Source organism: Syngnathus leptorhynchus, chromosome 14, assembly GCF_054491065.1.
Source record: "Syngnathus leptorhynchus isolate UIUO chromosome 14, UIUO_Slep, whole genome shotgun sequence".
Lineage (NCBI taxonomy): Eukaryota > Metazoa > Chordata > Actinopteri > Syngnathiformes > Syngnathidae > Syngnathus > Syngnathus leptorhynchus.
Window position 1 is genome coordinate 7,651,423 of NC_141208.1, and position 13,297 is coordinate 7,664,719.

At 39.4% G+C, this 13,297-nt stretch overlaps 1 protein-coding gene across 1 annotated transcript; it reads left to right on the forward strand.

The window, feature by feature from the left end:
* Positions 1–597: 597 nt before the first annotated feature.
* Positions 598–12,132, forward strand: LOC147046378 (myosin-7-like). Its single transcript, XM_085930389.1, has 38 exons — positions 598–617; positions 703–914; positions 1,316–1,459; positions 1,538–1,694; positions 1,800–1,827; positions 2,001–2,106; positions 2,189–2,281; positions 2,376–2,439; positions 2,554–2,652; positions 2,730–2,833; positions 2,962–3,100; positions 3,186–3,304; positions 3,537–3,686; positions 3,758–3,928; positions 4,004–4,319; positions 4,404–4,471; positions 4,566–4,771; positions 4,857–4,980; positions 5,272–5,408; positions 5,513–5,768; positions 5,858–6,100; positions 6,190–6,366; positions 6,448–6,593; positions 6,693–6,783; positions 6,856–7,245; positions 7,346–7,472; positions 7,554–7,672; positions 7,762–7,958; positions 8,179–8,362; positions 8,827–8,992; positions 9,058–9,182; positions 9,266–9,574; positions 9,648–9,851; positions 9,937–10,233; positions 10,353–10,457; positions 10,675–10,770; positions 10,914–11,048; positions 12,026–12,132. Exons 2-38 carry the CDS (start codon positions 714–716, stop codon positions 12,044–12,046), a joined length of 5,814 nt encoding a protein of 1,937 aa, XP_085786515.1. The 5' UTR covers positions 598–617; positions 703–713; the 3' UTR covers positions 12,047–12,132.
* The last annotated feature ends 1,165 nt before the right edge of the window (positions 12,133–13,297 follow it).

Consider the following 13,297-nt stretch of genomic DNA (forward strand, 5'->3'; position numbering starts at 1 on the left):
ATGAAAGGACGCCGATATACCAAAAAAAAAAAAGGATTATGCAAGTAAATTTAGTCCAATTGTTCCCAGATGAAAACAATTTAATACTGCTACATTCATAGTTAGTCTTGAGGATGCTGGTCTTCTACCCAACATCCATTGTTCCCCCAGCCAGCAGTTGCATGTTGGGACGATGACAAAAGAATTCCTCCTCGTGTCTATTTACGGATCGAGTCGTGTTTCCCTGGCTGCTTAAGGATACCTATGATTAATCACCAGCCTACAATGACCTCCTAATATGGCCTCGTCAGGAGACCCAGACACCGATAAGACTCTGACCCGCTGATTTCTATATTGCTCTCTGCCATTCAGTAACCCCGCCCTTCATTTACCCTCAAACTGACCAACCCAACTCAGACACAATAGCATTCTGGGCCCTAACAAGCATCCTCCATATATGGCGGAGGGGCTTCCTTTATAAAGGGAACTGATTGTGGAACCCACAGTAGGTCACCATTCTATCACAAGGTAAGGCTTCACTGTTTGACTGTCATCATATTTACTATAAATCACTTTCAGCGCTCTATTTTTCCATCCAGGGCCGTAGCACCTCAGTCTTCTCTATCGGGATTAATAAAGTAAGTATTAATCTAAATCCAACATTTCTTCTAACCACAAATTAGAATGCTTAACTGTATATTTTTGCTTTCCTTTTGTATTAAGCAAGCTTAAAAATGGGTGACGCCGCCATGAGAGAGTTTGGGGCAGCGGCCCCCTACCTGAGGAAATCAGACAAGGAGCGTCTGGAGGCTCAGACTCGTATATTTGACATGAAGAAAGAATGCTTTGTTCCTGACACTGAGGAGGAGTACGTGAAGGCTTCCATCACCAGCCGCGAGGGGGACAAAGTCACCGCTCAAACTGCAAAGGGGAAGGTCAGTCATACTGGCAGGACCAAAAACCTCAGAGGTGAAGAAAGCTACCTATTTTGTGAGGAACTAAAGAAGAAAAGACAGGAGGCAGATGATCGTCCCATTCCAAGCTTTACATAAATGATATGAATCTATGTCTGTCTAATAATCTTTGTACTATATACAGATTACCACTGTTTAGCGTATCTCCAGTTTAAATGAAAAAAAAATCTACAAATGAATGAAATTGTTGTTCAACTAATTGCCTCCAAAGAAGTGGCTTACCTTTATGATGGGCAAACACACTAAATTGAAAACCAATGTATGACAGAAGTAAAAAGGAACACTGATGACCTCATAATGATGGTTTTGTTGATTATGGTATTGAAAATATGTTTAAAACATTACATTTTCTTTATCTTCAGACTGTGACTGTGAAGGATGTTGACGTGCACCCTCAAAACCCGCCAAAGTTTGATAAAATTGAAGACATGGCCATGTTCACTTTTCTTCACGAGCCCGCTGTGCTGTTTAACCTCAAAGAGCGTTACGCGGCATGGATGATCTATGTAAGATAATAATAATATTCATTTTTCTGTCATTTTCAGATGTCACGCAATTAAATTTTTTTTTTTTTTTTTTGTTAGACCTACTCCGGGCTGTTCTGTGTGACTGTCAACCCCTACAAGTCGCTGCCAGTCTACAACCAAGAGGTGGTTGTTGCCTACAGAGGAAAGAAGAGGAGTGAAGCTCCTCCTCACATCTTCTCCATCTCTGACAACGCCTACCAGTACATGTTAACTGGTAATGAAAGATTTTTATAGACTCTCTGCTCATATCAATATGCTGAATACAATGTATGGAGATTGTGTACGTAGTTTTGAAATCACTCTTGTATGTCTTTTCTAGACAGAGAAAATCAGTCTATTCTCATCACGTAAGTTGGATTTTAGTTCTTGGTTGGTTTTTGTAAGGTTTTATTAGCAGAATGAGGCCCGAATTTAATCTATAATGCCATCATAACTGGTATTAAAGTTTGCTCATTTGGAAGACATCATTTAAGACATTGTTGATTAAATGTCAGTGTAATTTTGCATGCTTTTTCCACAGTGGAGAATCTGGTGCTGGGAAGACTGTCAACACCAAGAGAGTCATCCAGTATTTTGCCAGCATTGCAGCTGGCAGTGGGAAGAAAGAAACAGGCTCTGAGAAAAAGGTGTCTATCCTAATTTTGTAAAATTGTAAATCTATAATTTTTTTCTCGTGTATTGCATTCGATAAGATTACTGTGTTTCCAGGGTACCTTGGAGGATCAAATCATTCAAGCTAACCCAGCTTTAGAAGCCTTTGGAAATGCCAAGACCATTAGAAATGACAATTCTTCCAGATTTGTAAGTTTCACTTATACAAAAAGTAATTTAAAAAAAAGTTTTTGTACTCTAAGTGTTGTACTTTAACACTTTTTTTTTTTTTTTTTTTAACCAGGGTAAATTCATCCGAATTCACTTTGCTGCCAGTGGAAAGCTTGCATCGGCTGATATTGAGACATGTTGGTAACACTTCATACATTTAATTGATTATAGCAACAGCTATTATGTACGTATGTACTTTTGTATGTATTTATTTATTTATTGTCACACCAGTTTTCAATATGCGTCTATAGATCTGTTGGAGAAGTCCCGTGTCACCTTTCAGCTTAAGGCTGAAAGAGACTACCACATCTTCTATCAGATTCTCTCACAGAAAAAACCTGAGCTTTTGGGTAAATAAAAACAGCTGACTAAGGCTTGTTTTGCTGTGCATGATTCAAAAAGTAAAAATGTTTTCCCACTCTTGTAGAAATGATGCTTATCACCAACAACCCCTACGACTATGCATTCATCTCCCAAGGAGAAACAACTGTCGCCTCCATCAATGATGCTGATGAGCTTATGGCCACAGATGTGAGAAAATCAAACATATTGCTTGTTACATTTTCTGTTACTCCAGTATTACTCATTTTTGAGGTAGTGAAGAAAAAAAAACTTCATATCAAGACGGGCAATCAAAATCATTTTCATATTAATATCAGGATGCCTTTGATGTGCTGGGCTTCACCCAAGAGGAGAAGAATGGCATTTACAAACTTACGGGTGCCATCATGCACTATGGTAACATGAAATTCAAGAACAAGCAGCGTGAGGAGCAAGCAGAGGCTGATGGCACGGAAGGTAAAATGGACTGTCTGGATTTCAAAAACAGGTTAATTAAGATGAAAAAAAAATGATTCGGATTTTTCATACTCAATTTCTTCAGATGCTGACAAAATTGCTTACTTGATGGGCTTAAACTCTGCTGACCTCATCAAAGGTCTCTGTCATCCAAGAGTTAAAGTGGGGAATGAATGGGTCACCAAGGGACAAAATGTTCAGCAGGTAAATATTATAAAAGTGATGGAAATGTTTTTGATTTGATTTTGTAACAAAAAATTATTCTTGATGCACATTCGAGTAAAATCAAGATGTATGTAGTATTAGGACTGTACACTATAGCTTACCCATTGTATGATTTGCTGCAAAACATGATTTCTACTACAGTACGATGTAGAGGCTACCTGTTTACGATCACACACCATAATCGGACTCATTACTTGTTTTGTTTTTTTAGGTCTACTATGCTGTCGGTGCACTGGCCAAGTCAGTGTATGAGAAGATGTTTCTGTGGATGGTGATCCGTATTAATCAATCTTTGGACACCAAGCAGCCTCGCCAGTACTTCATTGGAGTTCTGGATATTGCTGGATTTGAGATCTTCGATGTGAGCTTTGACTTGTATTGTTTTGTATGAAGGTGACATTCGCTTACATTTTTAATCACTTTCTCTTTCAGTTCAACACATTCGAGCAGCTTTGTATCAACTTCACCAATGAAAAACTGCAACAGTTTTTCAACCATCACATGTTTGTGCTGGAGCAAGAAGAATACAAAAAGGAAGGCATTGAATGGACTTTTATAGATTTTGGTATGGATTTGCAGGCCTGTATTGACCTGATTGAAAAGGTGAGAGACACTTTTCTGAGAGGCTATAACTGATCAGACATAACATTGAAATCTAAAATGTAATGTTCTCCTCAGCCCATGGGTATCATGTCCATCCTTGAAGAGGAGTGCATGTTCCCCAAAGCCAGTGATGCAACCTTTAAAGCTAAGCTCTACGACAACCACCTCGGGAAATCCAGCAACTTCCAGAAACCCAGAATAGTCAAAGGGAGACCAGAGGCCCACTTTGCTCTGATGCACTATGCTGGAACTGTTGATTACAATATCAACAACTGGCTGGTGAAGAACAAGGATCCTCTAAATGAGACTGTTGTTGGACTTTACCAGAAATCTAACCTCAAATTATTGGGGATACTCTTTGCTAATTATGCTGGATCAGATTCAACCGCAGGTAAAAATGAACTCAATCCACTCCACCCATTCTTGCTTGTGTCGCTAAAAAGGATACTTAAAGTTGGCCCTCGTTAACCAACAGATGGTGGAAAAGCCAAAGGAAGCAAGAAGAAGGGTTCATCTTTTCAGACTGTGTCGGCCTTGCATAGGGTCAGTATATGTACAAGAAATTTGATTTTCAATGAAAACTTTAACATAGTTATCACCCAGGTTAGTTGCAAACATTGTGTCACTACCTTCACAGGAGAATCTGAACAAGCTGATGACCAACCTGAGGTCTACTCACCCCCACTTTGTACGTTGCATCATCCCCAATGAGACCAAGACTCCTGGAGCCATGGAGAACCCTCTGGTGATGCACCAGCTGCGTTGTAACGGTGTGCTGGAAGGCATCCGAATCTGCAGGAAGGGCTTCCCCAACAGGATTCTCTATGGAGATTTCAAACAGAGGTAGCACAGAATAACTTGTATCCCTGCCAAAATTGGAAAATCACAGGGATTATTATTTGTAAATATTTGGTCCATGTGTTTTTAGATATCGAATCCTGAATCCTGCTGCTATCCCTGAGGGTCAATTTATCGACAGTAAGAAGGGTGCAGAAAAACTTCTTGGGTCTTTGGATATTGACCACAATCAATACAAGTTTGGACACACAAAGGCAAGTTATAAAGGAATTCAAAAGTATTTTTTTGAATTTTCAATCCATGCACATAATCCAAATGCATTAAAATAATGTAACTGTTGAGCGTAACTATAATAAAAATGAACATCATTCTGATTCTTTCCCAACATTTGTAATAAAGGTTAGTTACTACGGGACAATTGCACCTAACAACTAATACAAATATATTTCCAAAACTTTCAATGAACTCCTTGAGAAGTATCATTTCATTTCCAAGTGGATCCAAAGAGGTAGTAGATCGTAACATTGATTTACATTTTTCAAAAGGTGTTCTTCAAGGCTGGTCTCCTTGGGCAACTTGAGGAGATGAGGGATGACCGTTTATCTCTCATCATTACCGGAATCCAGTCTAGATCAAGAGGTCTTCTGGCAAGAATGGAATACCAAAAGATTGTTGAGAGGAGGTTAGGGCTACAGAATGCATTTTAGAACAAACAATGACTGTTTTAATATTTGTGCAAATGTTGTGTTTGAACAAAAAGTTGAAACAATGGATGATCTTTGACAGGGATGCATTATTGGTAATCCAGTGGAACATTCGTGCCTTTATGGGGGTTAAGAATTGGCCTTGGATGAAACTATTCTTCAAGATCAAACCTCTTTTGAGATCGGCTGAGGCAGAAAAAGAAATGGCCAACATGAAGGAAGAATTCCTGAAGTTGAAAGAAGCTTACGCAAAGTCAGAATCTCGCAGGAAGGAACTGGAGGAAAAAATGGTCTCTCTTCTCCAAGAAAAAAATGACCTGCAGCTCCAAGTCCAGGCTGTAAATTTAATATCATCATTCACCTTTTAAGAGATAATCTACGTATATCAGTGATATAAAAAATATACAACATTGTGTTTCTAAATTAGGAGCAAGATAATCTTGCCGATGCTGAAGAAAGATGTGAGGGGTTGATCAAACACAAAATACAGATGGAAGCAAAGGCCAAAGAGTTATCTGAAAGACTGGAGGATGAGGAGGAGATGAACGCTGAATTAACAGCAAAGAAGAGGAAGTTAGAGGATGAGTGTTCCGAGCTGAAGAAAGACATTGATGACTTGGAGTTAACTCTGGCTAAAGTGGAGAAAGAGAAGCACGCCACTGAGAACAAGGTATGAAAACTGCTTGATTATGTCCTACAAGAAAGATTAGAAATAGAAATCCCAATAACTTAATTATGAATTATCACGGTGATTTCCAGGTGAAAAACCTGGTCGAAGAAATGGCAGCTTTGGATGAAGTCATTGCCAAGTTGACCAAAGAGAAGAAAGCTTTACAAGAAGCTCATCAGCAAACATTGGATGACCTTCAGAGTGAGGAAGACAAAGTCAACACTTTGACCAAGGCCAAGTCAAAACTTGAACAGCAAGTTGATGATGTATGTGCTTGAGTATGGTTTATTTGAAAGGCATTTTACTGCTACCTTGGAGCTCAAAGTTTTGGATGCATTCTTTAATAGCTTGAAGGAAGCCTTGAGCAAGAGAGGAAGATTCGAATGGATCTTGAGAGAGCAAAGAGGAAGCTTGAGGGAGACTTAAAGTTGACCCAGGAAAGCCTCATGGATCTGGAGAATGACAAGCAACAACTGGAAGAGCAGCTCAAAAAGTAAATATCATTACAATTATTATTTCAAGGAATATATAGCCAAGGTACAAATGAAGCTTTTGTTTCCTATTGTATTTAATGATAAATATTTCATTGCAGGAAGGACTTTGAAGTCAACCAGCTCACTAATAGAATAGAGGATGAGCAGGCAATTGGCATTCAGCTTCAAAAGAAACTGAAAGAGCTTCAGGTAACAAATGGTTCAGGGAATGGTTTGAAATCTGAAGTTTTCTAAAACGACTAACCAATAATGTCTGATTAGGCCCGCATTGAGGAGCTGGAAGAAGAGCTTGAGGCAGAGCGAGCTGCTCGAGCCAAGGTGGAGAAGCAGAGGGCAGAATTGGCCAGAGAGCTGGAGGAGATCAGTGAGAGACTGGAGGAGGCTGGTGGAGCAACATCTGTCCAGATTGAGATGAACAAGAAAAGGGAGGCTGAGTTCCAGAAGCTTCGCCGAGATCTGGAAGAGGCCACGCTGCAGCATGAAGCCACTGCGGCCACTCTGAGAAAGAAACAAGCTGACAGTGTGGCTGACTTGGGGGAGCAGATTGACAACCTGCAGAGAGTCAAGCAGAAATTGGAGAAAGAGAAGAGCGAACTCAGACTAGAATTGGATGATGTCGTCTCCAATATGGAACATATTGTCAAAACAAAAGTTAGCTGAACATTTCTCTTAAGTTTCAATTTAATCAAAATTAAGGTGATACAACACATGCGGATGTATATTAGTACTGAAATAAATATTGCAATTGCAGACAAGTCTTGAGAAGACATGCAGAACGGTAGAAGATCAGATGAATGAATACAAGACCAAATTTGAAGAAGCACAACGTTGCATCAATGACTTCAACATGCAGAAAGCAAAGCTTCAAACTGAAAATGGTATGTCATGGTGTTCTTTTAATTTAAAACTGTTCCTCACCACTATATTCAGACATTAATGAAACGTGGCCATAACGCTAGGCGAGTTCTCAAGACAACTTGAGGAGAAAGAGTCTCTGGTATCTCAACTCACCAGAGGGAAAATGTCCTACACACAACAAATTGAAGACCTCAAACGACAACTGGAGGAGGAAACCAAAGTAAGATGAACTCTGTTCTGTGGCAGGTGCCTCGACATTCGTAGTTTCGTAAGTATTTTCCATATATTTATAAAATATTTTTCTGACAGGCCAAGAATGCTTTAGCCCATGCTGTGCAGTCTTCTCGCCACGACTGCGACCTGCTCAGAGAGCAGTATGAGGAAGAACAAGAGGCCAAGGCTGAATTGCAGCGTGGTATGTCCAAGAGCAATGCTGAGGTGGCTCAGTGGAGGACCAAGTATGAAACTGATGCCATCCAGAGGACTGAAGAACTGGAGGAGGCTAAGTAAGCGTTTGATCCACCTTGACTAAAATGTGACTCATCATTTCACCATGACTTCACTATGTCTGGCAGATCAGCTTTTTGTTTGTGTTATGTTCCAGCTAAAATGTAAGACGAACAAAAAGTTTATTTGTTGGATAAATGAGCAGCCATTAATTGAATAGTTTTGAATAAAAAAAAATTAACAATGGAAGCAGTAATAAGGTTTAAATGATTTCTAAAGGAAGAAGCTGGCTCAGCGTCTGCAGGATGCAGAGGAAGCTGTGGAAGCAGTAAATGCAAAATGTTCCTCTCTGGAGAAAACAAAACACAGACTGCAGAATGAGATTGAAGACCTCATGGTGGATGTGGAGAGATCAAATGCTGCTGCTGCTGCTCTGGACAAGAAGCAAAGAAACTTCGACAAGGTGAAGTGTTCATACGGAGGCAACGTTAGTAATTGCAGACCACAAAATTGACCAAGACTGTCTTCATGGCAGTTTGATAAATTAAAATAGTTAACTAACTCAGGGACTCATGAATTGATGGATATAATTTGATGAGGAAGTGAATTAACCATAAAGTAATCAATCATAATTTTAATTAAACATACAGTTCATTGACAGTAAATGAAAACATGAACCTAGAGTTGAAGTCTGGATAGTTTTACACAGAAAAAAAGACCTGGGAATCAACATTCAGGAGAAACTTGAACACCACAAATACAGTATTTTAAAGACCAGAAACCGTAACATTTGATGGTCAGTCAATATATGCCAGGCATAATTACAAATAAATACTTCTAATACAAGATTATGTTGGTAAATACATAGCTATCTGCAGTATGTTCATTAAAATGTCTCCTCAATGTGGCTTTTTTCTTTCCTGGTAGGTCTTGTCTGAATGGAAACAAAAGTATGAGGAATCTCAATGTGAATTGGAGGGCTCCCAGAAGGAAGCCAGAGCTCTGAGCACTGAGCTCTTCAAGCTGAAGAACTCCTATGAAGAGTCTCTGGATCATCTGGAGACCATGAAAAGAGAAAACAAAAATTTACAAGGTATGCTCTACTCGGATTGTGTTTACAGTAGATATTTATCCCTAATGGTGTTTGATATTCTACAGAGGAGATTTCTGATCTCACTGAGCAACTCGGTGAGAGTGGAAAGAATATTCACGAGCTGGAGAAAATAAGAAAGCAATTGGACCAGGAGAAGAGTGAAATCCAGTCCGCTCTAGAGGAAGCAGAGGTTAGGAAATTTTACCCGAAAACAACACATTACCGCACTAATGTCAATGGTGAATTACTTCACTGGATTCTTGTATCTGCCAGGCTTCCTTAGAGCATGAGGAGGGTAAGATTCTAAGAGCCCAGCTTGAGTTCAGCCAGATCAAAGCTGAAATTGAACGAAAACTAGCTGAGAAAGATGAGGAGATGGAGCAGTGCAAGAGGAACATGCAGAGGACTATTGAAACTCTGCAGAGTTCTCTAGAAGCGGAGTGCCGAAGCAGAAACGAGGCCCTTCGTTTGAAGAAGAAGATGGAGGGAGACCTTAATGAGATGGAGATTCAGCTCAGTCAAGCCAACAGGCAGGCAGCTGAGGCTCAGAAGCAACTCAAATCTGTTCATGCACATCTGAAGGTAATCTTGGAGCAACACATTTTCACAAAATATTCGACAGACTACTAATTATGACTGATGTTGTCCCATGAAGGATTGCCAACTTCAGCTGGATGAGTCTGTCCGTGCCAATGATGATCTCAAAGAGAACATTGCTATTGTGGAGAGACGTAACAATCTCATTCAAGCTGAGCTGGAAGAACTGAGGGCTGCTCTCGAGCAAACTGAGAGGAGTCGCAAACTTGCTGAGCAAGAGTTGCTGGATGTTAGTGAAAGGGTGCAGCTGCTGCACTCACAAGTGAGAGACTTTTATTGTTTCAGCAAAATGCTTAACAGATGACTTTCTGCAAGAGCACTTATTTACTTTCCAAACAATTTTACAGAACACCGGTCTGATTAATCAGAAGAAGAAACTTGAAAATGATGCATCCCAGCTTCAGAATGAAGTAGAAGAAGCAGTTCAGGAATGCAGGAACGCTGAGGAGAAGGCCAAGAAGGCCATCACCGATGCCGCCATGATGGCAGAAGAACTGAAGAAAGAGCAGGACACCAGTGCTCACCTGGAGCGTATGAAGAAGAACATGGAGCAAACCATCAAAGACCTGCAACACCGTTTGGATGAAGCTGAACAAATTGCAATGAAGGGGGGGAGGAAGCAGGTGCAGAAGCTCGAAGCCAGGGTAAGACTTTGTCGAACCACGAGAGTTCAGCCAAGTTGGAAAAGTGATCACAAAGAGGCGATTCACCCGAACTCACCAAGTTTCCTGTTATAGTGCTAAAAATACATTTTTGCTTTCAGGTGAAGGAGCTTGAGAACGAGGTTGAGTCTGAGCAAAAGAAGAGCAGCGAAGCAATCAAGGGAATCCGCAAGTATGAGAGGCGCATCAAGGAACTCACCTATCAGGTGGGATTTCTCTTTTTTTCCAGGTGGCAGAAATATTATGAATTCAAATAGCATGTAAGCCTCTTTATACAGTCAGTTTCTTAAATGCTGAAATATATTCCATCATTGATATCCATCATTAATGCCTCACACATCTTTCAATGTTAATTTTCACACAACGTTAAAATGAAAGAAAGTGAGAGAACTTGAGTGTCTTACCTAGTCCTTATAATTACAGACTGAGGAAGATCGCAAGAATGTTGTGCGCCTCCAGGATCTGGTTGATAAACTCCAACTGAAGGTCAAAGCATACAAAAGATCTGCTGAGGAGGCTGTAAGTTGTTTTCAAAATGTTTGCCAATAAGCCTCTGCTCATTCACAATTAAATAAATCAACAACACACTCATGAAGTTAAAATTCATTGATCATATTGTATATCATTTTGTGTTGTGTGCTTTTCTGCATGGATTCCTGTAGGAAGAACAAGCCAATACTCATATGGGCAAGTTCCGTAAACTGCAGCACGAGCTCGATGAAGCTGAAGAGAGAGCAGACATTGCTGAATCTCAGGTCAACAAGTTGCGTGCTAAAAGCCGTGATGTTGGCGCCAAGGTAAAGGAGGCTTCTATGTTGTTAGGCAAAAAGTAACAAAATTGCAACTCATATTCTTCGATGGTCTTTGATGTAATTAGACAACTGAGGAGTTTATTTATTACCGTATTTTCCGGACTATAAGGCGCACCGATCTATAAGGTGCACCTTCAATGAATGGCCCATTTTAAAACTTTGTCCTTTTATAAGGCACACCGGACTATAGGGTGCACCATTAATGCATCATGTCAGATTTTCAATCTAAACCAAATCATTCTCCATTTTATCTTTTTTATTTCAACTTCAGACGCAACAAATTACATTATAATCACAAAATAATGATCCATAGTCTAGTTGATTCATGATTCATAGTCTTCAGCGGGCCACTTATAATTGATTTCATGACACAATGCTTCGGGCCAGTTTAAATTTAGGAATTTGGTCCATATATAAGGCACACCGGACTATAAGGTGCACTGTCGGCTTTTGGGAAAATGTTAGGTTTTTAGGTGTGCCTTATAGTCCGGTAAATACGGTAAATCTGATATTTCGGAGGGAACTAAAAGTATGTTTTAGTCTAAACCATCCTGGTTTCACTTACATTCTATTTTTGGCATTCCAGTTTTCCAAGGCTTGAGCTAGCTTTCTATCTATTCTAAAAATCCAAACATTTGGTTACCTGAAGACACTATAAATAGGAGTGTGAGCGGTGAGTAACGCCCTGTGATTGGCCGGCAAACAATCTGGGCCTCTCGCTCAAAGTTAGATGGGAAAGGTTGCAGCTCACGCATGACCCGATTGAAGACAAACATTAAAATGGATGGAAGGTTTTTCTTGGGCCGCTGTCAGTCACGGCGCCCATGGACATAATTTTTCTCCTCCTTATGGCACCCCTGTTCTTAAGAGAATTCTTTTTTTCAGGGCTTTGAAACATTCTTTATTATTGAATGTTGTTATCTGTCAATAAATTGTCTTATTTTGTCTATTCTTCATTACAGAAAGGACTAGATGAGGAGTGAAACCCACAGACAACCATGCAACAGTTTTGGGTTCATCTGTAGTTAACAGTCTCTAAAATATCTGTAGAATAAAGCAAATGTGCAATAAAATGTATGTTCATTGCTTTTTTTTTTTTAAATCTATTTTATTTTAAGGCAATGCAACAAGCACGTGGAGGCATAAAGTATAAGTCGGAAAGACCTTTTCATTCAATATCATGAATCAAGAATTCAACAATTGTGCTCACAACTTTGAGTGGTATTTATACTAGTACAAGAAGAGACAATTTAATGATGTTGGACAGGTGTTAAGGACTGTTATTGAGACACTTTCATGCCATCTTTTTTTTTCAGCTCTGTAATTTAGCCGCAAGGGGTCAAATTATTTGAAATAGACCTATACACTCAATCTATTTGTTGTTTTTATACAGTCTTAAATATTATTCCCTCTAAGAATGCTTTATTGTGAATGTTTCTATCAATCAAGCAATAAGGTTTAATAGTTTAAAAATATTCATGTTGAAAATGATCTCAAGAACACTGCATGCAAATACTGTACAGTTCTTGAAAGAAACAAAATATGTTACTGTTACTCTACCGTGAGGAAGAGTGCAGAAGTTCCATTCCTGGCAGAGATCAGATAAAGCTGGCGATCAGACTTGTCTCCCACTGCTTGTTGATCCTAATCTTGCCGAGTTCAGCCTGCACAAAATGTGTAGGCATTTTACAATTATGGAGAACTATTGCTTCTAATATCTTAACATAAATTGCACACAGCTATTCAAGAGCTTCTCCCTCCCTGCTTAGATTTGGACTGTTGTTATGCATCTTCTACATATGACTATCATGGGGGAGTCTAAATTTGTGCACACAGCCGTAGGAAGGGAATCAAGGTTTGAAGGTGAGATATCAGCGGCGAAGATGTGTAAAACAGCTGAGAATGAGGCCAACAATTTGAAGGAAAAAAATAAAAAATTCAACCAGACATTATGCTGTGCACTGACAAAGTTTAAAAGCGACGGAGAAAACCAGGAATTGACCAAGGTGCATCTAGCTAATAACCAAAATTTGCACTTAAATGAGTTAGTGCTTTGTATAACAAAATCTTGAATACTGGTGTGATAAGAATTAATTTAATTTAAAAATAAAAATAATGAATTTAATTTCTTGATATTGTATTGTGTTTATGCTTATTTAAAAAAATTATAATAACATTTCAAGATGAGATGTATTCTCTGAGCTTCTGTTAACCCTCATCCATCACGAAAGCTG

Bases quoted from the DNA above. Each gene is read 5' to 3' on its own strand.
- LOC147046378 (XM_085930389.1), top strand. From the start codon at position 714: ATGGGTGACGCCGCCATGAGAGAGTTTGGGGCAGCGGCCCCCTACCTG. The intron at 5,769-5,857 runs GTAAATTTAATA...TTTCTAAATTAG, and splicing joins TGCAGCTCCAAGTCCAGGCT to GAGCAAGATAATCTTGCCGA. The intron at 10,234-10,352 runs GTAAGACTTTGT...TTTTGCTTTCAG, and splicing joins TGCAGAAGCTCGAAGCCAGG to GTGAAGGAGCTTGAGAACGA.